Source organism: Cydia fagiglandana, chromosome 11, assembly GCF_963556715.1.
Source record: "Cydia fagiglandana chromosome 11, ilCydFagi1.1, whole genome shotgun sequence".
Classification (NCBI taxonomy): domain Eukaryota; kingdom Metazoa; phylum Arthropoda; class Insecta; order Lepidoptera; family Tortricidae; genus Cydia; species Cydia fagiglandana.
The window spans coordinates 10,532,755-10,558,773 of record NC_085942.1 but is presented as its reverse complement, the minus strand read 5'-3'; the positions used below and the strand labels follow the sequence as shown (position 1 = coordinate 10,558,773).

At 40.6% G+C, this 26,019-nt stretch overlaps 2 protein-coding genes across 2 annotated transcripts in view; one reads left to right on the top strand and one right to left on the bottom strand.

Moving 5' to 3' along the window:
• The window catches only part of LOC134668995 (BAI1-associated protein 3), a 116,142-nt gene that overhangs the window by 33,533 nt on the left and 56,590 nt on the right, over positions 1 to 26,019 (bottom strand). The window contains exons 8-14 of the mRNA XM_063526512.1: positions 20,231 to 20,469; positions 19,794 to 20,015; positions 15,641 to 15,724; positions 10,968 to 11,132; positions 10,319 to 10,370; positions 9,538 to 9,634; positions 9,002 to 9,140 (exon numbers count right to left, since the gene is read on the bottom strand). Of these exons, the coding sequence (XP_063382582.1) occupies positions 9,002 to 9,140; positions 9,538 to 9,634; positions 10,319 to 10,370; positions 10,968 to 11,132; positions 15,641 to 15,724; positions 19,794 to 20,015; positions 20,231 to 20,469 (998 nt within the window). The remainder of the gene's footprint in view (positions 1 to 9,001; positions 9,141 to 9,537; positions 9,635 to 10,318; positions 10,371 to 10,967; positions 11,133 to 15,640; positions 15,725 to 19,793; positions 20,016 to 20,230; positions 20,470 to 26,019) is intronic.
• The window catches only part of LOC134668991 (multifunctional methyltransferase subunit TRM112-like protein), a 246,289-nt gene that overhangs the window by 193,913 nt on the left and 26,357 nt on the right, over positions 1 to 26,019 (top strand). The window lies entirely within an intron of this gene.

Here is a 26,019-nt window from a genome sequence, read left to right as displayed (position 1 = left end):
TCATTTAGATATCAATTTGATATCAAATTCATCACATTGTAAGTTCGAATTGGTCAAAAAAACTGCTAGTAACATATTTATGAATTAATTATGTATTATTTGAGTTTAGGTTTAGGCAGATAAGATAAGAGTATATATTAAAGGTAAAAGCACTATTTTAACTTAAAATTGTGTTTTAATCTATAATATTTACCCTGCCTAGTTACGTACAAGTCCCACGGGCATCGGTCGAACGTCACCTAAAGCCATTTACAGGCAACACATTAAAAAAACGAACTTTATAAATTTGTATTGTAAAATGTACAAGTATTTTTTTCGTATGTTTTTCATCACGTAGATGAAACCTACAATTCCCAATACTCCATGCCTGTGCAATTTTATTTCAGTTGTAATATTCTTAACTGTAGTTTTTCTACTTATGTTTAGTTAAAGTAGCGTATGTCTATAAGTCTGCATAATATAAGGGTCTAGCCAAGATGACAACCATGAAATGACAAACGCCAATCGAAACTTAAATAATGGATGGAAATAATCACGTGACTTTCTGTAGCAACTATCATTTCGATACTTTTTTTTTAATTTTTTTTCGTTCGTCCTTTGTCTATGTAAATATATACGATTGTCATTGCGCCAAGTGGGGAGGATTTTCACAGTTATTATTTATTGCTTACTCACCAATATCAAAAGAAATATTACATACGAACGATACGAAGTGAGGATTTATATTATACTACGGCAGAAAACAGGCAGTCTTCTTCATACTATTTCTCTTGCCCCGAGTAAAATAAACCATGTTTCTCTTACCCCACCCGACTTTAAGTCATATACCTACACTTCTAGGTAGACGTATAAATAATTATATTTTGTAAGAACGAATATACATACCTAGTCAATTACAAAATTTCAGCTTAGAATTTCCAAATTTAATCAACAGTTGTGTGTATTACTAAATATTACTCCCGTCAATTCGGAATGCTGCGCAGTAGTTCTATTTACATGACAACATATCTCATAATTAGGTACCTATATAGGTAGACTTGATAGAGTAACCTACGTAGCTTGCACAAGTTGTCGAATTAAATAAAACTAATTGGCTTCTAACGTTTCCACCCCAATGCTCTCTCGTTACATTTTAAAAGGGTTTAATGAATAAGCCGTTTAAAGAGAATGAAACTACATTATTCATCAAAAATATTGTAGACTATTATATACTTTTAAGTGTTTCGTAGCTCGAATGGCTACAATTTTGTCTTATTCATATTTTTAGGGTTCCGTACCCAAAGGGTAAAACGGGACCCTATTACTAAGACTTCGCTGTCCGTCCGTCCGTCTGTCACCAGGCTGTATCTCACGAACCGTGATAGCTAGACAGTTGAAATTTTCACAGATGATGTATTTCTGTTGCCGCTATAACAACAAATACTAAAAACAGAATAAAATAAAGATTTAAATGGGGCTCCCATACAACAAACGTGATTTATGACCAAAGTTAAGCAACGTCGGGAGTGGTCAGTACTTGGATGGGTGACCGTTTTTTTTTTTGCTTTTTTTAGTTTTTTTTTTCATTATGGTACGGAACCCTTCGTGCGCGAGTCCGACTCGCACTTGCCCGGTTTTTTAATAGCCATTCTACTCGTATACCCAGACGGTAGTATTTAAAAAAAATCCTTAAATTTTTTTTTCCCTATCTGGTTCAACAATAAAAATAACTCACATGTGAAATACTATGTTAATAAATAAAAGCTTGAAACATTATATGACTCATTTATCAATACAATTTAATAGATTTGCCAATGTGAGTAGGAGCCTTTTGCGTATCAATGGAGCTATTACTGTGAAAATGCCAGTGAAAATATTTTTAACAGAGAGCAACTCATTAACTAAATTACAAAATAAACGAGATGAGGAAAAGCTTACCTGTTTCGAGGAATAATGAAAGTAATTCCAGTGATTTGTGCGAGGAAAATATGAATGGGTATAGAAAATTATAACGGCGGTATTTGAAGGTCTGTTGTAATTGCCGGCAATGAACTAAATGCGATGTTAACTGTGGTTTAATAAATCTTTACGTAAATTATACGCCCACACAAGTCACAAAGGAGGTAACTATTTTTAGTTTAAGAAAGTTGTTGATATTTGAAACTTACAACTACTTATGTGAATGGGACCCGGGTATGTCCTTAAACTGCGTCCAGGACCCGGGTATGTCCTTAAACCACGTCCAAGACCACCGGTGGACGGGCAGCAGCGTTCCTTAAATTCGGTGTACTCGACTGCGATCGCAAACCCGCCTGCCAAGCGTGGCGATTATGGCATTCACCCCCCAAAAAAGGGGGAGGCCTATGTTCAGCAGTGGACGTCTTATGGCTGAGATGATTATCATGATGATGTAAATGAGTGGATAATAACTTTGTAAACGAGTTTTTATCTTTCACCTAGTTAACTATCTATTTTAATGGTTATCAGCCGGCCCACGCATCGTGAGTCCTGATCCTTTGATTGCATTATTTAGAGTGCCGTCGTAAAATGCCAAACCTATTTTAGTATTTTTACACAGAATATAAATAAAATATCAGAATTACGGTTTTGATGTGTCATTAAAACTGTTATGTGATTACGTGCAGTAAAGAGTGTTTGTAATAGAGGAATAGGTATTGTCAAAGAATATTATGTAGTCATAAAAGATTAAAACTTTTAGAGCGACAACTGACTTTGATCCTTATTCTTTCACTGATATGTGTTCAATTTGTTAAATATCAAAAATAATCGCCATCTACTCGAGGATAAGCCAAAGGTATGGTACATAGGTACCATCTTTTCGAGCGATGGCGCCATACCTTTAGCCTATTGTCGAGAAGATGGTGATTTTTTTTTATATTTAAAAAAATTAAACATATCAGTGCTAGGAATAATCAATTAAAGTTTTATCCATTTGAATCGAAAGATGGCGGTAAATGTACTAACTACATCTCTTCTTCCTCGTTCCCTCAATTCTGAGGATCGCGACCACATGCAACATCTCTCCATTGATTGCGGTCATAAGCCAAGTGGACCGCACGGTGCAGGCTGCCGCCACTCGTCTTCTTCATGGCGTCAGACCATCTCTTACGAGCCCCATCCACACATACTGACTACATAATTTACTTTGACAATATTCCTCTAGTCTAAATTCTCTTTGCCTGCAGTAATATAGGTACATTAATTAATTGTGACGCAGACTAGCACGAACAAGTTCAGGTAAGCACAGGCCACTCAATGTAGAGCTTACTTAAACGCAAACAGTGTAAGGACGTCGTAAGCCCTCTGTTTTTCTCAACCGAACATTTTAACGAGAAAATGTTGGTAGATCCATTATATGTAGTGTTTACTTGTCTACTCACTCTCCCGTGTATTAATATTCGTACCCCCTTAGGGCTCATTTAGATGGCGCGTGAACTCGCATGCGATTTTAGTTATGCGTACCATTGAGGTTACAACAATTCAGTGGACCGGCGACCGATCAAATAACGCAACCTAATGAAACTTGTATTCGAATTCTCGCACCGTCTAAATCTCTAAATGAGCCCTTCATAAAACTTTACGCGGGAGTACAGTTAAATTATGTTTTTATCCCTCTCTTACAAATACATAAACACACACAGTAACAGTTAAAGAATAACGCCAATAAACATTTGCTAGCCCTGGGGCCAAATTCGACATGTAGGTACAACTGTCAGATTTCGCATCCACGTCAAATCAACAGTTGATTTTATTGCACACTGAGTGTTGATTCCATCAACAGTGGATAATATCATTTGGTACAACCAAAACTCAATTCTAAACTAAGGGTGGTTCGGTTTGGTTTGCTTGTCACCCTAACTGTGGATTGTTAATGTCAAATTTTGACATTGTACGTATTCGAGAACTTATGATTTTTCCCACATCAACGGGAGATCAGCACGATACGTCAAACGTCGCTTGTCGAATAGGGGTCCTGGGTTAGATATAGAGGCCTATTCAAAAAGACATTGTGACATCAAAATTATAACAAAATGATGTCAGCCGTGCGTCTCGCTCACGTAAATACATGTACGGACTACTACGAGCGAAATGCACGTGCGACTGACATCATTTAGATAAATACCGCCCGATTCGAACTTTAAGATACGTCAATTAATAGATCCAGAAAGTCTAGAAACGTAGTTTGAATTGGCCTCTTGTATGCTAAGAATTCATTGTGTTTTTTTATTATCATAAGAAATGCATTATATATGGCACAAGCGAACACAAGCTTGATTTTTTGTGATATCAGTGTTCTAAAGATTCTTATTTCACAAAATCTGTCAGGTAACTGTAGCAGTATTAAATATTCCCACAAAGCCACTGGAGCTCTAAGATGGCAGAAAATGCGTCTTGGTGTATTGGTCCCCACGTAATCCTGAGATCGCGTCTTTAAGCCCTCGAAACCTAGTAGGTAGGTAAGCATCTCAACCTCCTATGAGCTAATCCACTCCACTAATCTTTGAAAAGCCTTTTTAATTGCACTGGTCTGTAGATTTGTAGAACATCTAGGAAACTAGCAGGCCAATTGGAATTTTATTTATTCTATCTGTTTCCGATATGATACTGATCTGTTTATGACAAAAGTGACATTTTTACAACTAACTTACTCGATCACTTTGCACGGAGGTTTCAGAAAAAATAATCTTTAAATTAAACTAAATACTTAATACCGTTTAAATATATAACACACAGGCACTTTATTACGTTTAATAGGAATTTTATGTAAATCTTCAGTAACACATTTTAAAACCCAACCTAAATTTTCGTGATATTCACTATATCGTGAACAGTCGATTTTTGTACACATAAATAAATAAAATGCCTTGTGACTTGCGACTGATCTTTAAGGGCCCTATTACACTGGCGATTTGCGAACTGTTACTTACAGATATGCGTCCAGCAGTTGCGCGGGTGCGTCGTGCGGATGCGAGGAATGTGTAGGTGCGGCGCACAGCTCTCGCACTGCCGCGAGCGCTTCGAATAGTAACGTCATCGCTGACACCAGTCACACTCTGCGGGTTACTTACAGATATGCGTCCAGCAGTTGCGCGGGTGCGTCGTGCGGATGCGAGGAATGTGTAGGTGCGGCGCACCCGCGAGCGCTTCGAATAGTAACGTCATCGCTGACACCAGTCACACTCTGCGGGTTACTTACAGATATGCGTCCAGCAGTTGCGCGGGTGCGTCGTGCGGATGCGAGGAATGTGTAGGTGCGGCGCACAGCTCTCGCACTGCCGCGAGCGCTTCGAATAGTAACGTCATCGCTGACACCAGTCACACTCTGCGGGTTACTTACAGATATGCGTCCAGCAGTTGCGCGGGTGCGTCGTGCGGATCCGAGGAATGTGTAGGTGCGGCGCACATCTCTCGCGCTGCCGCGAGCGCTTCGAATAGTAACGTCATCGCTGACACCAGTCACACTCTGCGGGTTACTTACAGATATGCGTCCAGCAGTTGCGCGGGTGCGTCGTGCGGATGCGAGGAATGTGTAGGTGCTGCCGCGAGCGCTTCGAATAGTAACGTCATCGCTGACACGTCACACTCTGCGGGTTACTTACAGATATGCGTCCAGCAGTTGCGCGGGTGCGTCGTGCGGATGCGAGGGATGCGTAGGTGCGGCGTACAGCTCTCGCGCTGCCGCGAGCGCTTCGAATAGTAACGTCATCGCTGACACCAGTCACACTCTGCGGGTTACTTACAGATATGCGTCCAGCAGTTGCGCGGGTGCGTCGTGCGGATGCGAGGGATGCGTAGGTGCGGCGCACAGCTCTCGCGCTGCCGCGAGCGCTTCGAATAGTAACGTCATCGCTGACACCAGTCACACTCTGCGGGTTACTTACAGATATGCGTCCAGCAGTTGCGCGGGTGCGTCGTGCGGATGCGAGGAATGTGTAGGTGCTGCCGCGAGCGCTTCGAATAGTAACGTCATCGCTGACACGTCACACTCTGCGGGTTACTTACAGAATGCGTCCAGCAGTTGCGCGGGTGCGTCGTGCGGATGCGAGGGATGCGTAGGTGCGGCGTACAGCTCTCGCGCTGCCGCGAGCGCTTCGAATAGTAACGTCATCGCTGACACCAGTCACACTCTGCGGGTTACTTACAGATATGCGTCCAGCAGTTGCGCGGGTGCGTCGTGCGGATGCGAGGAATGTGTAGGTGCGGCGCACAGCTCTCGCACTGCCGCGAGCGCTTCGAATAGTAACGTCATCGCTGACACCAGTCACACTCTGCGGGTTACTTACAGATATGCGTCCAGCAGTTGCGCGGGTGCGTCGTGCGGATGCGAGGAATGTGTAGGTGCGGCGCACAGCTCTCGCACTGCCGCGAGCGCTTCGAATAGTAACGTCATCGCTGACACCAGTCACACTCTGCGGGTTACTTACAGATATGCGTCCAGCAGTTGCGCGGGTGCGTCGTGCGGATCCGAGGAATGTGTAGGTGCGGCGCACATCTCTCGCGCTGCCGCGAGCGCTTCGAATAGTAACGTCATCGCTGACACCAGTCACACTCTGCGGGTTACTTACAGATATGCGTCCAGCAGTTGCGCGGGTGCGTCGTGCGGATGCGAGGAATGTGTAGGTGCTGCCGCGAGCGCTTCGAATAGTAACGTCATCGCTGACACGTCACACTCTGCGGGTTACTTACAGATATGCGTCCAGCAGTTGCGCGGGTGCGTCGTGCGGATGCGAGGGATGCGTAGGTGCGGCGTACAGCTCTCGCGCTGCCGCGAGCGCTTCGAATAGTAACGTCATCGCTGACACCAGTCACACTCTGCGGGTTACTTACAGATATGCGTCCAGCAGTTGCGCGGGTGCGTCGTGCGGATGCGAGGGATGCGTAGGTGCGGCGCACAGCTCTCGCGCTGCCGCGAGCGCTTCGAATAGTAACGTCATCGCTGACACCAGTCACACTCTGCGGGTTACTTACAGATATGCGTCCAGCAGTTGCGCGGGTGCGTCGTGCGGATGCGAGGAATGTGTAGGTGCTGCCGCGAGCGCTTCGAATAGTAACGTCATCGCTGACACGTCACACTCTGCGGGTTACTTACAGAATGCGTCCAGCAGTTGCGCGGGTGCGTCGTGCGGATGCGAGGGATGCGTAGGTGCGGCGTACAGCTCTCGCGCTGCCGCGAGCGCTTCGAATAGTAACGTCATCGCTGACACCAGTCACACTCTGCGGGTTACTTACAGATATGCGTCCAGCAGTTGCGCGGGTGCGTCGTGCGGATGCGAGGAATGTGTAGGTGCGGCGCACAGCTCTCGCACTGCCGCGAGCGCTTCGAATAGTAACGTCATCGCTGACACCAGTCACACTCTGCGGGTTACTTACAGATATGCGTCCAGCAGTTGCGCGGGTGCGTCGTGCGGATGCGAGGAATGTGTAGGTGCGGCGCACAGCTCTCGCACTGCCGCGAGCGCTTCGAATAGTAACGTCATCGCTGACACCAGTCACACTCTGCGGGTTACTTACAGATATGCGTCCAGCAGTTGCGCGGGTGCGTCGTGCGGATCCGAGGAATGTGTAGGTGCGGCGCACATCTCTCGCGCTGCCGCGAGCGCTTCGAATAGTAACGTCATCGCTGACACCAGTCACACTCTGCGGGTTACTTACAGATATGCGTCCAGCAGTTGCGCGGGTGCGTCGTGCGGATGCGAGGAATGTGTAGGTGCTGCCGCGAGCGCTTCGAATAGTAACGTCATCGCTGACACGTCACACTCTGCGGGTTACTTACAGAATGCGTCCAGCAGTTGCGCGGGTGCGTCGTGCGGATGCGAGGGATGCGTAGGTGCGGCGTACAGCTCTCGCGCTGCCGCGAGCGCTTCGAATAGTAACGTCATCGCTGACACCAGTCACACTCTGCGGGTTACTTACAGATATGCGTCCAGCAGTTGCGCGGGTGCGTCGTGCGGATGCGAGGAATGTGTAGGTGCGGCGCACAGCTCTCGCACTGCCGCGAGCGCTTCGAATAGTAACGTCATCGCTGACACCAGTCACACTCTGCGGGTTACTTACAGATATGCGTCCAGCAGTTGCGCGGGTGCGTCGTGCGGATCCGAGGAATGTGTAGGTGCGGCGCACATCTCTCGCGCTGCCGCGAGCGCTTCGAATAGTAACGTCATCGCTGACACCAGTCACACTCTGCGGGTTACTTACAGATATGCGTCCAGCAGTTGCGCGGGTGCGTCGTGCGGATGCGAGGAATGTGTAGGTGCTGCCGCGAGCGCTTCGAATAGTAACGTCATCGCTGACACGTCACACTCTGCGGGTTACTTACAGATATGCGTCCAGCAGTTGCGCGGGTGCGTCGTGCGGATGCGAGGGATGCGTAGGTGCGGCGTACAGCTCTCGCGCTGCCGCGAGCGCTTCGAATAGTAACGTCATCGCTGACACCAGTCACACTCTGCGGGTTACTTACAGATATGCGTCCAGCAGTTGCGCGGGTGCGTCGTGCGGATGCGAGGGATGCGTAGGTGCGGCGCACAGCTCTCGCGCTGCCGCGAGCGCTTCGAATAGTAACGTCATCGCTGACACCAGTCACACTCTGCGGGTTACTTACAGATATGCGTCCAGCAGTTGCGCGGGTGCGTCGTGCGGATGCGAGGAATGTGTAGGTGCTGCCGCGAGCGCTTCGAATAGTAACGTCATCGCTGACACGTCACACTCTGCGGGTTACTTACAGAATGCGTCCAGCAGTTGCGCGGGTGCGTCGTGCGGATGCGAGGGATGCGTAGGTGCGGCGTACAGCTCTCGCGCTGCCGCGAGCGCTTCGAATAGTAACGTCATCGCTGACACCAGTCACACTCTGCGGGTTACTTACAGATATGCGTCCAGCAGTTGCGCGGGTGCGTCGTGCGGATGCGAGGGATGCGTAGGTGCGGCGCACAGCTCTCGCGCTGCCGCGAGCGCTTCGAATAGTAACGTCATCGCTGACACCAGTCACACTCTGCGGGTTACTTACAGATATGCGTCCAGCAGTTGCGCGGGTGCGTCGTGCGGATGCGAGGGATGCGTAGGCGGCGCGGGCGCCGCTGCGGCGCACAGCTCTCGCACCGCCGCCAGCACCTCGAATGGCAACGTCTTCGCTGATACCACGCATACTGAAAACAACATTCAATGTAAGAAAAACTTAAACTCTTGATATCATTTTTCCACTGAGAAATATCATTGACATTCGTTGGTATCTTTTATTATGTTACTGATACAAGCGAACACTAGGTATCTATATTATTATAATATTTTTCATTAACGAATTCCTTTCGCCATTTCACCGAATTGCAGTTTACAAAGTTCAGTTTATTCACACACAGATTAGTAATTCAAATTAACATGATTATGATTAAATATTATATTATAAATATAAAGACAATGATATAAACAAATTTAAATTAAGGATAAATGTGTATAAACTTGTCGAGGCCTAAACATTTTACAAATTCTTCCTATACCCGCTTCTTACTAGCACGTTATCTAACAATAATAGCTCACAACTCATACCTCCATTTCCCTGTTCATCGTATATTTCCTCCTCAGCCACGCCACACCAGCCCTCGTTAACCCAGAGCTCCACACACTGCCTGACATCTTCAGACAACTAAAGCACGAAAAGACAAGCATTAAAGTATATATCGCTTTGTCACATTCTCAAAAGGAAATCACGGAATGGCCGCCTTTTGTTATCCCCAATCGAACACGTACGTAATCTGCCGATTGACAATTCCTTATGGATCCGTCAATCATTTGCTAAGAAAACACGGGCAGAGAGTATATTAGAAAAGAAATAGCGAAGATTATCTCGCACTATTCCTTCAGTCCTATATGTACCCATAATATTGTGTTAAAATGCTTGAGTATTATGTGTACTTTTTCTTTCGTTAAGGAGATGAAATTTTGGTTGACTGGTATTTTTATCTAATGTAAAATAGTTACCTTCTGTACTACATATTTATTTCAAAAAGGTCATCAAAGATGTCCATGTACTGTTATATTTTTAGGTTTTAGCTACTACGCATGACTATTGACTATGTAGATACTTAGGAATGAAATTATAAATGCAAACAATGTAGGGCGCTTACACGTGCATGTTACTAATTCATACATTAAGTACGTGAACGCAATCGTCGGTTAATATGTGCTTCAATATCGATAATTTATAAAAGCCAAGGAAACAATGAATTGAATGTAAATTAGGCAAATGAAAGTAATTCGTGTCTGTTAGATTAGAACAAAGCGAATTCAAATCACTTACGTAATAATTAATTCAAAATCATTCACTTACCATCTTATCAATCTGTGTGAAGACTACGTTGAAGTAGGGGACATTGTTGGTTCTAAAAAGTTCAAACAACTGTATTACAAAGGGTTGTAGTGGGATAGCCGTGGTTTGCCCCATACCAATACATTGGAGTTTGAAATTGTAGGCAAGCGATGCCTTACATGCAATACACGCACAACTCCTCAGCCCCCTAGTACCGCTTGGGTACTTAACACTAAAACTCTTCTTTTTTTCTCCTAAATTATGTATATGACGAATATTTTGTGCCAATTGTATTGCGACATTAACGTATTGTCGTAAATAATAAAATCCTTTTCCTTCTTGAAAACAAAAATACATATAACGATTGCGGCATAAACATGATTATATCTTTTTTTTTTAACCAACATCTAATCTACATAATATCAAATTTCCATCTGCTTAGCAAAGGTGGAACACTGCTAATTTTATAAATATAAATTGGCTCTTTGGTACCTAATAGGTAAGTACTAATGTTTTCCAGTATTATTATTCATAAAACAACAATTGCTTTTCGGCAGGATAAAATAATATACTACATTGTAAAGACAAGGAACCACAATCGTACTGAAATTATTCTTATATACGAAAGTAAGTAATATAATATATGAATAATATATCAGTATAGCCTTACGTCTCAAACAGCGGATGGTAGTAAGTGAGTCCTTGTTGCAAGTCAATTTGGACAAGCGTGATCAAGTTCACCAAATCCTCGCCGCGCTCGGACTCCGTATCCTGCGCACATAACGCCTCATACCACTCGGAGGTACCTTTACGCAGCGACCCGACGATCTCACTCCTAAAACAAAACAAGCTTTTCAGCGACGGTATCTAATTATGTTATTTGTGTCGCTTAATTTCAAACTCGGGTAAATCCATTGGACCCTCTCAGCAAATATCTACCCTATTACGTTTTCTTAATACCAAAATCGCATAATCTGACAGATGGATTTACCCGAGTTTGAAGTTAAGCGACTCATTTATAGAATTCTTTAGAACTAAAAGAAGAATGGAAAAAGTCACTACAACGAGACTCGAACTCGCGAATATGGGATACCAGCCCGCCGCTCTAACAACTGAGCTACCGAGACATACACGTTGACAGCAAATAGTCCCACTCCCACCATATCCTTGATATGCACCTTAAGGAGGCGCCTATTTAGCGATGTCTACCGTGGGTGCATGTGTTGCACTTCTTAAACGGTTACCGAAGTTCCAAGTCATCACTGTCATCAGCAACAATGCGCTATTATATTAATTTTGTAATAAGCAGAAACGTCTACAGACGATACCATAGTGCTTAGAAAATAAATGTTGTGGTAGGTATCGTTTTATAAAATAGCTGAAAACAAGTTAGATGTTCCGCGAATAATAATGAAGGGCATGAAGGCGCGTATATAAAAGATTTGTCTTGGCTAGTTTTTACGTATTATATTTTTGTCTACGTTACTTTTCTAAAACTTGTCTCGTTGGAAAAAACTAGCCTAGACAAATCCTTCATAATTTCAGGATTTTCTACACAGCACAGAACTTGGCACTCATATACTCGTAGATCTCAATTCTTTTGTCAGCGAGTCAACCACGACACATATTCTTAATATTGCACTTGGCTCTCATTTCACATTTATGTTTTTGTTGGGATTTGATGTATTCGATAGATGCATTTTTATTTTACGTTATTTTGTGTAAGTACACAATTTAAATGTAAACTGGAATGGAAATGTGTAGGCACGAACACCAGTCGTAATTCGTATGGAATATTTCCATGCCATTCAGAACAACAAACAAGCCGTAAAATGAACAATAAACTCGATTTGATGGCCTAACATGAAGAACGCGTGATATTCAGTTGCCGAGCACACAATTGAGATTAATTATCTGTGTAAACGCGTCATTAGGTGATCGATTTGATTAGCCTAATAACACCGGGACAAATAATCACCTAATTTCCAAATTATGATTAAAATATTACTGTTTATGATCAATAGATTATTATGTTTATTACTTACTGCAACTGGCATTTTCATATATATACGTACATATATGTGTACGAAAAGATTGAAAAAACTTACAATACCTATATCCGGACGTACTGGTCAAAGCTTAATATTTGACCAGTACGTCCGGATTTCTTAATAAAAAAATTATTTCTTGACATTCGTATCAATTCTTAACGCTTTTCCCAACAGCATCCCACACCATAACCGTTTCTTTCTTGTTAGAGAACTACCAAATACCAACAAGGGAAATTTCCACGTATTATTTATTATACAATTAGGTACGCTTGTAACAAACCACCTACTCGTAAGTAGTTGGAGAATAAATTGGCTGTAGCAGATGATACGACCGCTGAAGGGGGAAAGAGTGCAAACTTGCAATTCATTGCGGCAAAGATAACGTCCATCCAAATGACATATTAGCTCCGAAACGGGGAGAAAGTCGTTTCGCATTTTCATAATAAGTATATAAGAATAGTTAGAATGGCAAGTTATTTGTTTCTTGGTATTATTTTTAACCTGTAACATAGGACATACCTATCTGTATAAATAATTAAAGTGACCGTTCATGCTTAGATGTTTGGTTGTTGCTCATATAGGTATTTAATTGTTTTCAACTATATTTTCAAGAGAAGTTTCTTTATTCGAATGTAATATCATCTCTTTATATCACGCAATACCTTAGTGATTAATAGACTAAAACGATATTCTAACAGCGTTCATAAACTTTTCACAAACTGCTAGCCTTTCCAAAACGTTTTCTTCACGTGAAAGCATTCTCTTTTGGAACAATCGAGTTCCAGTTCAAATTCAATAACTGGGTAGGAACAAAGGGAAATAATTTCCGGGCAAAAACTATTTTACTTCATTTACAATGCCGGACTTTGCTGGACGACAGTCGGTTCTATCTACATCTCTGTGTTGAATATAGTTACTTATTTATTTGTACATATATAGGTACGTATACATAAGGTTTACGAGATCATTATGAATTCCCTGATGGATGGTTGGGGGTTAGGATGGGGATTGTTCTATAAAAACCCAATTCAGTCACATCACAACCTGCGTCATTTCTTCGTGATCATTTTCCTATTACTTATAACGTTCATACTATAGTTCGTCTTTTAGCATTAGAAATAAGGTAAACAATCTTGACGTGTCTTTTTCTTGAAAAACACTTTTGAAAAATAAGTCACGGTAAATATGTAACAATTATGAATCATATACGCTTATTTACATTATTTTGCTTTCATAAGTAATAGTTACTGATTTTAAAAAAGCGTTTTTCAATTAAAAGACACTTCAAGATCGCGTAGTTATTATCTAATGCTAAAAAAATCGAACTATATTAACTCGATTATAATATAATTCAATAAAAAGCACGATGATATTTGGTTGAATAAAGGGTTACCTATGGGGATTTGGGGAATGAATATTCATATTTTTGACAGCTGCAATAAACCGCGTGAATGTCAAAGGCGTCATGTTAGAATAATCTCGTTGAGAATGTTATGTAAAAAAATTCATTTCCCGGTCGGTACATGTACCCCGAAAATACGAGTATTTGCGCGTCTCGACAGAAATATTTTCAGGGTATTGTATTTTGATTCATTGTTCATGTATTGTTTGGCAGATAAACAAATAGTACTTGGCATTTGACAACTCTATCCGGCATGACTACAAAATAATGACAAGCATCTTCAAATTTGTAAGAGTATAAATTCAGAGCTGAAATAGATGTGTGTAATGAACAAGAAACTATTTCGATTTCAATATGTCTGATGCATAACGCTCGCATAAAGCTTACTTTATTCATATGATCATGACCACTTTAAAATCTTATATTTACGTGCAAAATAAAATAATTTAAATGATAAAAGATTTGACTCTACCTACGACTCATACTCGTAAATAAATAATTTTAATTTGATAATACGCCTAGTATTTGTTAAATTTATTAAAAGCCTTTTCCCTGGAGCAAAATTACGGCACAGACGATTTTGTAAACAATAATAACAAGTCAGCTTAGTATCGCGCGCAACCTAAATAAACAAAAAAACGCTAAGAGTAACATAGTTTCTGGGCCCGAAAGTTATTTGAACCGTAATTATGGGCTACGGATTTATTCCTAATCAAAAGATAAGATCTCGCCATTCTATATTTTCATCTTCATCTGTACAGTCGCTATCAGATATATCGGAGCGGCCTAGGTACTCACAAATATCTGAACACGCCTCTATTTTCAAGGCGCTAGAGTGCGTGTTCAGATATTTTTGAGCACCTCGGCTACTCCGATATATCTGATGGCGACTGTAATGAAGTCGGGCTTCAATTTACGCTGATGAAACCGCAGCAGGGGAGTAACAGCGATGGTAAACAATACCAAGCTAGATTGTATTGCAGACCTAATCTCTTGGGGACATAACGTAGTAGATATTTATTTCATAAATATAAGTAAACGGATACGCCCCAGTTCAATCAACTGGAAACGATGAAGTTCTTGCGGCTAGTTTAGTATGATAGCATATTGTTGTTGGTTTGTATATATGTTATAATATAGTAATATGTTACATGAAAACTAATAGTTAGTTTTAAAACATGTTTATATATTTGTCCTCTCGGACACATTGTCCTGTGTAGGAAAGACATAAAAACTTATATAACGCTGTTGGATCGAATTTTCATATTAATATCATCAAGATTTTTAACACGGGGCCTGTTTTTAAAAAATCATTTGAAGGGTCCAGAGGAAAAATGACATTAAAGGCTGTAGCATACCAAATACTACTACTAATGCAAGTAATTAAAATGTAGACAAACTCTTGTTCTGGCCTAGTAATTATGTACCCAGTAGAAATTAAAAAAATGGACTCTCCTATTAGTTATGTCCCCCGGACTCTTCACTCATTAACATATGAAAAATGACATACATAGATAAACATGTACTCGATTATTTTTGTACATTTCTAATAATCAAGTGAATAGGGCAAGCTTCAGAAAAATCCGTAGGTACCTAAAGTGCCGAGATGGATTTATTTTCCCTCCATTTGTCACCGCTATTATACCTGTGAATATACTGGCAAAAAGGCGAGCACGTTTTGACGAGAAAATGACGCATGCAAGTACCTAAATATATTTTAAGTAAATTTCTTAAGGCACTTTTTATACATTTTTTATTTTTCCCTGGAATTATAAAATACCGACGTCGTATATTTTGTAAAAAAAAATGCTTTTCATCATTTATAAAAGCGAAGACGGCTTATAGCAAAATCTGTGAATTTTAAAAAGGTAGATGAAAATCTTGGCTTACCTTATTTCCTTATTAAAGGGACAACACCGCCAGAAGGCCTTCATCTGCGATAGCTGGCTGAGACACCGTAGGAGGAATTCCAGCCTGCAAATTTATGCAAAATTAATTACAACCGCAAGGACTCACCAAAGTTATTCTTACTCATAAAATGTGAAATAGAAACGCAATTAAGCACGTAACATCACGCTCCGCGATTGTTGCGCCATTTAGGGTCCTAGTTAAATTGGTTGTTCAATACTGACGCTATCATCATCATCATCATCATCTCAGCCATAAGACGTCCACTGCTGAACATAGGCCTCCCCCTTTATGATGGGGAGTGAATGCCATAATCGCCACGCTTGGCAGGCGGGTTGGCGATCGCAGTCGAGTACACCGAATTTGAGGGACGCTGCTGCCCGTCCACCGGTGGCCTTGGACGTAGTTTAAGGACATACCCGGGTCCTACAAACTGACGCTATAGAATCTTCAATTTACCTAGAACCCTACTCGTAAATGGCATAACATTAATCCCGTGTGGTGACACTACGCTTCACCTAAAGTTAAAATCTCACCCGGCATTCAACATTTTGATTACAAGCAGTTTTATAATTTTTGTTACAAGCTTCTATCGCCAAGTACTAAATCGCACTAAATCTTTCTTTAATCAGTCATCTTCTGTAATTCACTGTGAGTTACGGAGGTAATTCTAACGAGCACAAACTCTATAGGGTAGGGTTGCTTCATCACAGAATTCCTACGGCCACCTTTTGATAGAGATCAAAAGACGGCATAATATATTATACCGGGTGTGGCCTGTAGCACGAGCAAATAATTAAAACATAGATTGTACTCCTCAAACGGTGACACTTTTGTTCAACAACTTTTAAAAATTATGAAGTATTTAGAGACCCTATTTTTCATACAAAATAAATATTATCTTCAATGGACGCCATCGCTACGCCATATCATTGTGATTGACGTTGCTTATCACTTCTTAAACATAACAAAATTCGCAATACATTGCGTCATAGAATAAACTTTAAAGTGTATTAAAAATCGAACCACAACTTATTTTTAAAAGTGGCTGAACAAATGTTGGTCCGTATGAGGAGTACACCCTACAGTTTAATTTTTTGCTCGTATTACAGGCCACACCCGGTATATGTCTAGTCAAGTTAAGTAGGTAAATATATTATATTATATTTAATCTCATCAAATATCGAGAACGAGTTCAAACGTTGCTTTCAATAATAGATCCACACTAATACGGTTAAAAAGAACCTTGTAAAAATGGAAAAAGTTTTTCTCAAGATTTGTCACACATTCGACCAAAAAACTGAGGTATACTCAGATACCTGCGAGATCAAAGAAAACTCGAAGATCACGAAGAAATATACGTGTAAATAATGTCGATTGATCTTCACAACTCACACCTCAACTTGTGTAACATTCGCGTTCAATTCTTCAAAGACAGCTACAGGGATCAAGCATTTTTTAAGCTCAAGAGATCTTTTTTCACAAATGCTTATGATATTTTTAGCATCCTCTAAAAACACGATTTGCGATTTTATTTATAAATAAAAGTTTTTTTACATTCAACTAACCTTTACTATTTTTACAACTAAGTAACCTAGCTATATTTAAAAATTAAAGGTAGAAAACGGACGAACTAATAAAGTCCCAAATTTTTATTTTTAGCTGTGCATATACTTGATAACTGTAGACAAAGTGTAGACATGTAAGTACATGAGATCAATATGTTCAAGTTACGATTTGACATTGACACCCTGTAAGTGTAAGGTTACTTAGGTTAGGTGTTAGGGACGAGAGAAAGTGGCGATAAAAAAATATGCTTCTGTATTTCAATTAATCTATTTTTCTACTTTACAAATTAGTTAAATGCAATCAAAACGATCACCGATCACCTTGTTTTACAATTTATTTTGAACCGAACCCTGCAATGTTAGTTATGTCTACTAGATGCTTTTAAAACTCTTACAATGCCGTATGATCTACGTGTGTTGTAATTTTGAGATAAAACGTGTATTGGAATGACTCACGTTTCGACACATTCAAAACAGAACATACAGTGACAGATTTTAGACACAATCACAGACAAAACATCCTCCAAACTTAGCATAGTCGCGCTACCCCCTCTGCCACGCATACGGTAATTTTACCCCATGTTCGAGTCGAAAGTATCTTTGTGTGACGTCCGTGTCTTTTTGGCATCATCGGTTGCATGAAATAATTGCTCTAAACTCGGTCTAGAGGATTCCTAGTCTATGGACACAATTCACCCCAACCACAAAACTCCAAACAGGTATCCTGTTACATGCCCCTTTTATAAGCAATTACTCTGTAAAATTTGTCATTAGGTATTAATGAAACACCGCTTTATACGCGCTCGTTCATTAACTCCAGTGCTTAAATCACGAGGGACGGTTAATGTTTCTTGCGCGTACACTCAGGACATTTATATGAGACAAATAGTTAATATTTTATGTCATTTCCTATATTATTTTTGGTATTGTGTTTGTTTTGTAGTCACGAATTACCATTTTCCTCATTCAATAAGTACGTATTCCGATTGGAATCCTTTTACCAATCATGAGTTTACAAGCTGTGTACGTGAATAATTAATTTCATATATTATAATTACGTGAGTGGACCACGCTAAGCTTACAAACCAAGCTAACCAAGGTGTACATGTACTTAATTAACAATATTGTAGATATCACAGCAATCAAAAGACAAGAATACTTTAAGAATTTAAATACTTTGCGTAATAAATGATGCTTCCAATGAACAGCTATGTCATCACAATGAACGCCGAAATTAGTCTATCTCGAAGCGCAGTTAAGTCTTATTTTCTGAAAGTCCTGTTAGTGAAAGAGAAAATCTCTCATTCAATTGAACCTGTGAGTTTTACAAAGTTTCTCTGCATCTCACTGAATTATTAGTTATCTCGTCCTATAATTGAGAAAGTTAATTAGTTAAATCAACTTAGACGTGGCAGGAACGTAGGTAAAATAGAAATCTTGTGGAATTAACGGACCTTAATTGTTGTCAAGGAGTTCTAAAGATAGTTTCGCGTGAATTGAAGGTTACAGGAGTTTGTATAACGACCCTCAGATGGCACAAAAGTTTATATTGGAAGATAATAAGCTTGGGCAATTAATTTAAGACGCCATTTATGTACAAGCAGTAACGAAATACAATATTAAACGTAATAATATGGCGAATTATCGAAGCTTTCAGTTTTACAAGTGTTACTCGTTTACAAACCAGCTGATGGAATCGCAGCAAATCGGGCTGCTTGTTTTTTTCTACTTAAACGGTTGCCTGTTATAAAATGTACTAAATAAGTCATTAAGTTCCGTTACTTGTACTATACTATAAGAGAGACCTTTACTTTACGTGTTCCTTAGAGATAATGGATTTTCTCTGAGCTTCATAAAATATTTACGAATCACAATGTACCCCTGAACTTTGACTACACCCCGATAAGGGCCTTTTACGTTTGACATTTTAAGCCTTTTAGTTAGTTTCGGCTTTTAATTGTATTAAGGATCCCTGTGGATTCCCATTGTCCCTGAAACACACTTAGCTGTTGTTTTCGTATTGCAGTAATATATAATTGATGCGATAAGGGACAACTACTAATGCTTTGGTATGGATATCGTATGCGAAGACGCCACGTAGACCAAAACACTATTTATATTTATTCTTTATATTTATTATTATTTATATTTATAATATATTATATATTATAATTTTTGATACAAACTAGCGCTCTCCTCGTCCCACGTCAAGTACGTTCAACTTGGTTTGAGACGTAAACGTATTTGTATTTACAAGTTTTTTTTTACTTTCACATGGTTCGTCACTTCCCAGTATCCGATTTAGCTGAAATTATACATAGGTATACATACCTATGTATGTCGGGTGACAATATTATGGTACCATCGAGCTGATCTGATGATGGACACATGAGGTAGCCAAAGGAACTGTGTGATAAAAAAATCGCAACCTAATTGTGTTTGGGGTTTTAGAATTGTCGCAAGGAGTATTCATTATTAGATGCATGTGGAAGGAAAGTACAGTCAGGGGTAAAAGCTAGTACCTAAAATGAAATGTGTACCTACCAAAAACTTTTTTTAACACTAACTTGTTTAGACTCTGGTGGTGTAGCACAGGGTACAGGTCGCGGTGCAGTCTCAGCTGGTGGAGCGCGCGCTCGACGAACTCGCCGAAGCAGTCTGCGAGCCAGCGCTCCTCGTCACGCGAGGCGCACGACCCGCCCGCGCCGGGGCACGCCTCAGCTCGCAGGGGCATACCCTCTGACGCGCACCAAGTACGCTCTAGCTCGGTTAGAAGCTTGTACATGTATCTGTGTTCAAAAAATAATTACTGAATTACTTTGTCAAAATCGAATTCCAACCCTCGAAATTTAATTTAAAGTTTTCTCTTCAACGTGACTTTTCACCTGACATAAAATGCCGGTTGGGTATCCAATTAGGTAGCTTTGATTAAAAAGTGAAGATATCACCACCATCTCTAAAGAACACGAGAGACAAGTACTTAATTCCATCATAACCTCCTTACTTGGGATCCAGCGGTGTATCGCTGTTGAGCCTGCAAGCAGCAGCGAAGCGAGCTATCGCCGCCTGTAGAGTGCTCATGTCGCTCTGAACGGCGTGTTGATGCAGGAGCGTCTGCGCCGCTCCGCACAGCTCGCCCTCCCACATCGCCGGGCATTCGCTCTCGGCACTGCTCGGCCCGCCGCTCGCTGAATCCACCTCGTTGGCCAGTAGAACTCCAAACAGACGCTCATGTTGGCGGACCTTTACAATAAATAAAATACTAAACCGGACGGAACACAAAACCGAATAAAATTGCCTTACAAATAATAGGTATCATAGGTATCATAGAGGTTCCAGCGATGACAATAGTGTTTTGGATATGCCAATAATGTAGAGATGGAGTAGGATTCTAGTAACTTATTACCTATTTAAAATAACAAATTGAGGTTACAATCTGCCTTCGACTGCAGCAGCATTGCTGCAGCGTTGCAGCAGCGTGGAACAGGCGATGTTAGTAGCTACATTGAGCTATTTAATTTAATGACAGTCTGCATAGCTACAATTATAAGAATCATAATAGGTCAAAGGCTAATAAAACTGAAGCCTTGTAACCGACAGAAGGCAAAATGATTGTTAGGTTACTTATAGGCTGCTACATGGTTCCAGGGTACTTATTTAGGACTTTTCCATTTAATATATCTTGACGCTTATTATGATCATGTAATCCACTATAAGTGAATATATTGGGATATAAAAAGATGAAGAAGCCGATCAAATAGACTGCAATGATGTAAAGTTTGCGAGTGGCGCTTGAGATAAGAAATCTATATTTAAAGCGGGTGTAAAAAGGCCTCAACCTTGCGAGGCGGTATTACGAAGTCTCGCCTTTATAAATTAAAGATGAAGTTATTTCCTTAGTTTCTTATTTCCTCGATCTCGAAGTAAGCTTAAAGTAACTTTTTAATTTCGCTACGTTTGTCTGTATTTATTCCTCGACTATAGTAAAAATAAAAAAAGTTAATATACAATTTGAGTTTGACAGCTTGAGCCGTCAAATATTATTATCACGGATTTATTACGATGACAGTTTCGAAATTGGAAGTTTCCATGAACGTTATTTTATGTATAAACTTTGTTTAGTAAAAATGTTATTCAAATTAATTTTCAGATTTAATTTCCTTAAAGGCGGAGCAGGTGGCTGAGAATTTCGATCTAATCTTACACTACGAAACTTTTTCAAGAGCTCGCAAACAATTTTAGTATCAAATGAATGGAGGGAGTCTCAGAACGCGGTAGAGCATGTTTAAAGCGGTATCCAAACGGGATGATCAAACCGACCGATTTGACAGAAATGAAATTGGCGTCAATCTCCAATTTAATCACCAATTTTAGATTTACGGTGATATTAGAGCCCGCTAAATTGAAAAAATGCCCCAGAATGAAAATACTGGCGAGACAATTTGGTATTTTTGCGTCCGTACCACATTTTATCGCTAAAATTGGTCATTATCGGCGGTTGAATTCGGCGAGCCAAATTGGCGTTTGCGTCCGCACGTCCTGTTTCGATCGGGCAATTTAATAAGATTGACGAAAAATGACTAGTCTAGATACGCCTTAAGCCTCGACGTGTGATTAAAATTTACCTCTAAGGACGAACTGGCATGAAAAAAAGATCATCCACTCAATTTAAAAAAGGAAGAAATAACAGCGGCCGTAAACCCTGAATAATGAAAGGGGATGTGAAAACTTGTGGAGCGAAAAAAGCCGTGTCATTGAGTCTCGCCGTGGAAGAATATATGTGTAGGTATGTATATACATATACAGTACACTGGGTATGAGTGCGAGACTAAATTGAATTTATCTTGGACAAAGAAGTACGTGTGTATTTGAGAATCGTTCATCTCACTCCGGTGATTACACAACGCTAAACGATTGGTACGTTTTATCTATCTATTAAGATACGCGCCGTGTTTAATACCACACACGTGTACGGATCACAATGAACAATAACCAATCGATCAGGTTTGAAGGAAACATTATTTGTGTGAGCTAGAATTGTCTCAGACGTGTATATGGATGTAATTGTTAAGTGTAGCCAAGCGATAATTCCGTAAATATAACAGATATCAGAAAACTTCAAATTGATATCGGAAGTGCGTTATCCAATGAGTAAAATTACATAAATATTTTTTTTAAAATAAAAGCAGAAATATCCCAAACATTAACTTAAAACCCTCCCATACATTTAGTACGACGACTCACCCCTCAAAGAACGTCGGTTTCGTAAGAGATAAACTGCTTCAGATTCATTATTTGCGATAATAAAGTGTTATTTTAACGTATAAATAACACTTGCACTGCGTGGGCTATCAAATCCGACTCTTATATTGCTGTAGACCTAACTGTAAAAGTAATTTTTAACCGACTTCCAAATCCCAAAGGAGAAGGTTATCAATTCGGTTGTATGTTTTTTATGTTTGTTACTCCATATCTCCGTCATTACTGGACCGATTTTGAAAATTATTTTTTTGATTGTATGTATATGCATACAGATTAGTCCCGTTTTTGTCAAAATCCAGTTCTGATGATGGGATCCATGAGGAATCGACGGAACTCCTCAAATCTTAAAGGCATACATATGGTGATTTTTGTGTTTTTATCAACAAATCAAGCATATACATTCAAAAACGTGACATTTGATGAAGTGGAACTGCTGATGATGATCAGAACGGAACTCTTCAACGACGCATAGTTCACCTTTGGCGATTTGTCATCTTCGTTATGTTTGTTAAGCAAGTTAAGTTTTTAAGCCACAATTTTATCAAGCTTGAGTTCTGATGATGGGATCCATGAGAAATCGAGGGAACTCCTCAAATTTTAAAGGCATGCGTATAGAGATTTTTGTATTTTCATCAGAAAATCAAGCATTTTCATTAAAAACTGTCGCATTTGATGAAGTGGAACTGCTGATGATGATCAGAACGGAACTCTTCAACGACGCATAGTTCACGTTTGGCGATTTGTACTCTTCGTTATGTTTGTTAAGCAAATTTAGTTTTTAAGCCACATTTCTGTCAAGCTCGAGTTCTGATGATGGGATCCATAAGGAATCGAGGGAACTCCTCAAATCTTAAAGGCATACGTATAGAATTTTTTGTATTTTCATCATAAAATCAAGCATTTACATTAAAAATTGTCGCATTTGATGAAGTGGAACTGCTGATGATGATCAGAACAGAACTCTTCAACGACGCATAGTACATGTTTGGTGATTTCGAATTTCGATTTTGACTTGGACTGGGACCCGGACTCATACCCGGATCCGGTTCGGACCCGGACTCGGACTCGGACTCGGACCCGGACTCGGACCCGGACTCGGACTCGGACCCGGACTCGAACCCGGACCCGGACTTGGACCGGGACTCGGACCCGGACTCTGACTCAGAGACCCGGACCTTGACCCGGAAAACCACTATGATACCTAAACTAAATAAACCACTATGATTACCTACCATAAAATGTGGGTATGATGATGCCAAACCCCTCCCGCTCAAACTCCCGTACACCGCACCGCATGCGCCGTTAAGTGGGTTAGGTTAGGTTTGAACTGCGATCCTCACAGAACCGAACAAAAGTGGGTTAGGTTTGGTTAGAACTGCGAGTCTTACAGAAACGAAATGCTACTAGAAAAGTGGGTTTGATTAGGTTCGAACTGCGATCCTCACAGAACCGAACTGCTATCAGAGAAGTGGGTTAGGTTAGGCTAGATAACTACGACCCTTACGGAAACGAAATGCTACTAGAAAGTAGGTACTGGTTTTACCTCCTTTTCTACATAGTGCACCATCTACCATAATCTTTCACCGGGCCCCATAGAAGTCGGTTTTTTTTTTCTTAAAAATTATTTCATTATGTTGCCGTACGCCTACCGCCCGCACCTTCCCCGCCACCCTCACTTGTCTTACCCCGTCGCCGCACCGCGAATATGGCATTCTGCCGTATTCGAACTTCAAGATATTCACAAGAGACGACACGTACTAGATCCATTCTAGATACATTATAATTTAGATATCAACTACTTCTCTTTTGCAGCGCAATTCGGGCAACCAATGTCACTTTTACGTTAGATAGAGTAAGATATCTATTAGATGTGAATTGGATCTTTAAGTCATATCCTGTGGAAATCGTTCAAGAGTAGCTCCAGAATCGCGCTTATGTCAAATTTGACAGGTTAGATCTTAATCATATCGTTATCGTATCTTGGTGATGTCTAAAAGATATCTTATTGATGTCTATTTTAAAATCCGAATCGGGCCCATTGTGTCAGATTAATCTAGTGAACTTTACATGACGCCAACCCTTACTTTAATTTCTGCTTCTATTACTTCACTTCGAATTGTATATCGCTTACCCTGTGACGTTAAGAACGTATTCTTAACTAACCAAAATTTAATCAGAGTTCCACGAGAGCCATAAATTTCGGCATTAGTCGGACACGGCGCCGTGGTTGTCTTTATGCAGTCCAGCTGTCACGCGTAAACCAACTAATGGGCCCCTACGAAAAGCTCAATAAAACACTTTATGTCCATTGTAGTAGCTCAGCAGATTAGCAATATTGGTCCGATACTCAGTAATCCTCATTTTATTACCCACAGTACCGCTATTTTACGCACTTATGCCATTAGGCTCCAGCGATGACGTTACTGGATATTATGAGATCATTTGGCGTTATTAATATCGAGAGCTCTGGAGTAAGAAATAACACTCAAAGCAGTGGCGAGAAAATCATTAAATCACATAATGCTCCAAATCTATTATTCCATTCGGGCGGAAAAGTACGTTTCCTTTTTCATTTTCGCTTGACGTCGCAATATTCAGTAGGATTCCGTATCACTACATCGGTCGCATATGTCGTGTCAACGTTGTCAACAGCAACTGCGCGATTCGGGAAATGAATTAGACGTTCACTAGATATGAAATAGTAACGATATGTGACGTTCCACGGCAAAAGGTACCTTATGGCCGCAATAATATTGATGGAGCGGCGTTAATAATAGCGTAAGCACGCTATTATTAACGCCGCTCCATCAATATTATTGCGGCCATAAGGTACCTTTTGCCGTGGAACGTCACGTATCGTTACTATTTCATATCTAGTTAATGTCTAATTCATTTCCCGAATCGCGCCGTACAAAAGTTAATAAAGCAAATAGTTAATTAGTCTGTAGGGTAGGTAACCTTCTTAGTTACAGATAATATAATTAATGGTTGTTGTTTAAACGGTACCAATTAAGCTTTTAATAACTGTACAAAAAACAAGTAGGTACCTATAGTACCTAAATTAAGGAAATAAACAGTCAAAATCTGCTTTTCGACTGTTGTTGACGTTTACAATAACCACGACCACAAAACAATTAAGATCAGGGCCGGGGCGGAAAAAATATTTAACGTGCCGAATGTAAAGTAAACAATGAACAGAATAGGAAAATTGGGAATAATTTATCAGACGTAGGCGTCGACAACGACGACGTGGGGTCCGTTGGGGGTCCATCCGAAAAGGCGTGACGGACACCCGCACGGCACATAAATATAATTAGGGCTACATCTATTGTCAAAATTAGCTGTGTAGGAATGCGAAGACACATGATACACAAAACATATCCACTTATCGCAAAAAAAAACAGAACCCTATCTAACCTAGCATAGATACAGTGACAGGAATATATTTGAAATTGTCGCGTTGCTTTGTCACTTTTTATGTCGGAATGTCAGATGCAGCAACGCCTTCCAATTCGAGCAATATTGTTGAAT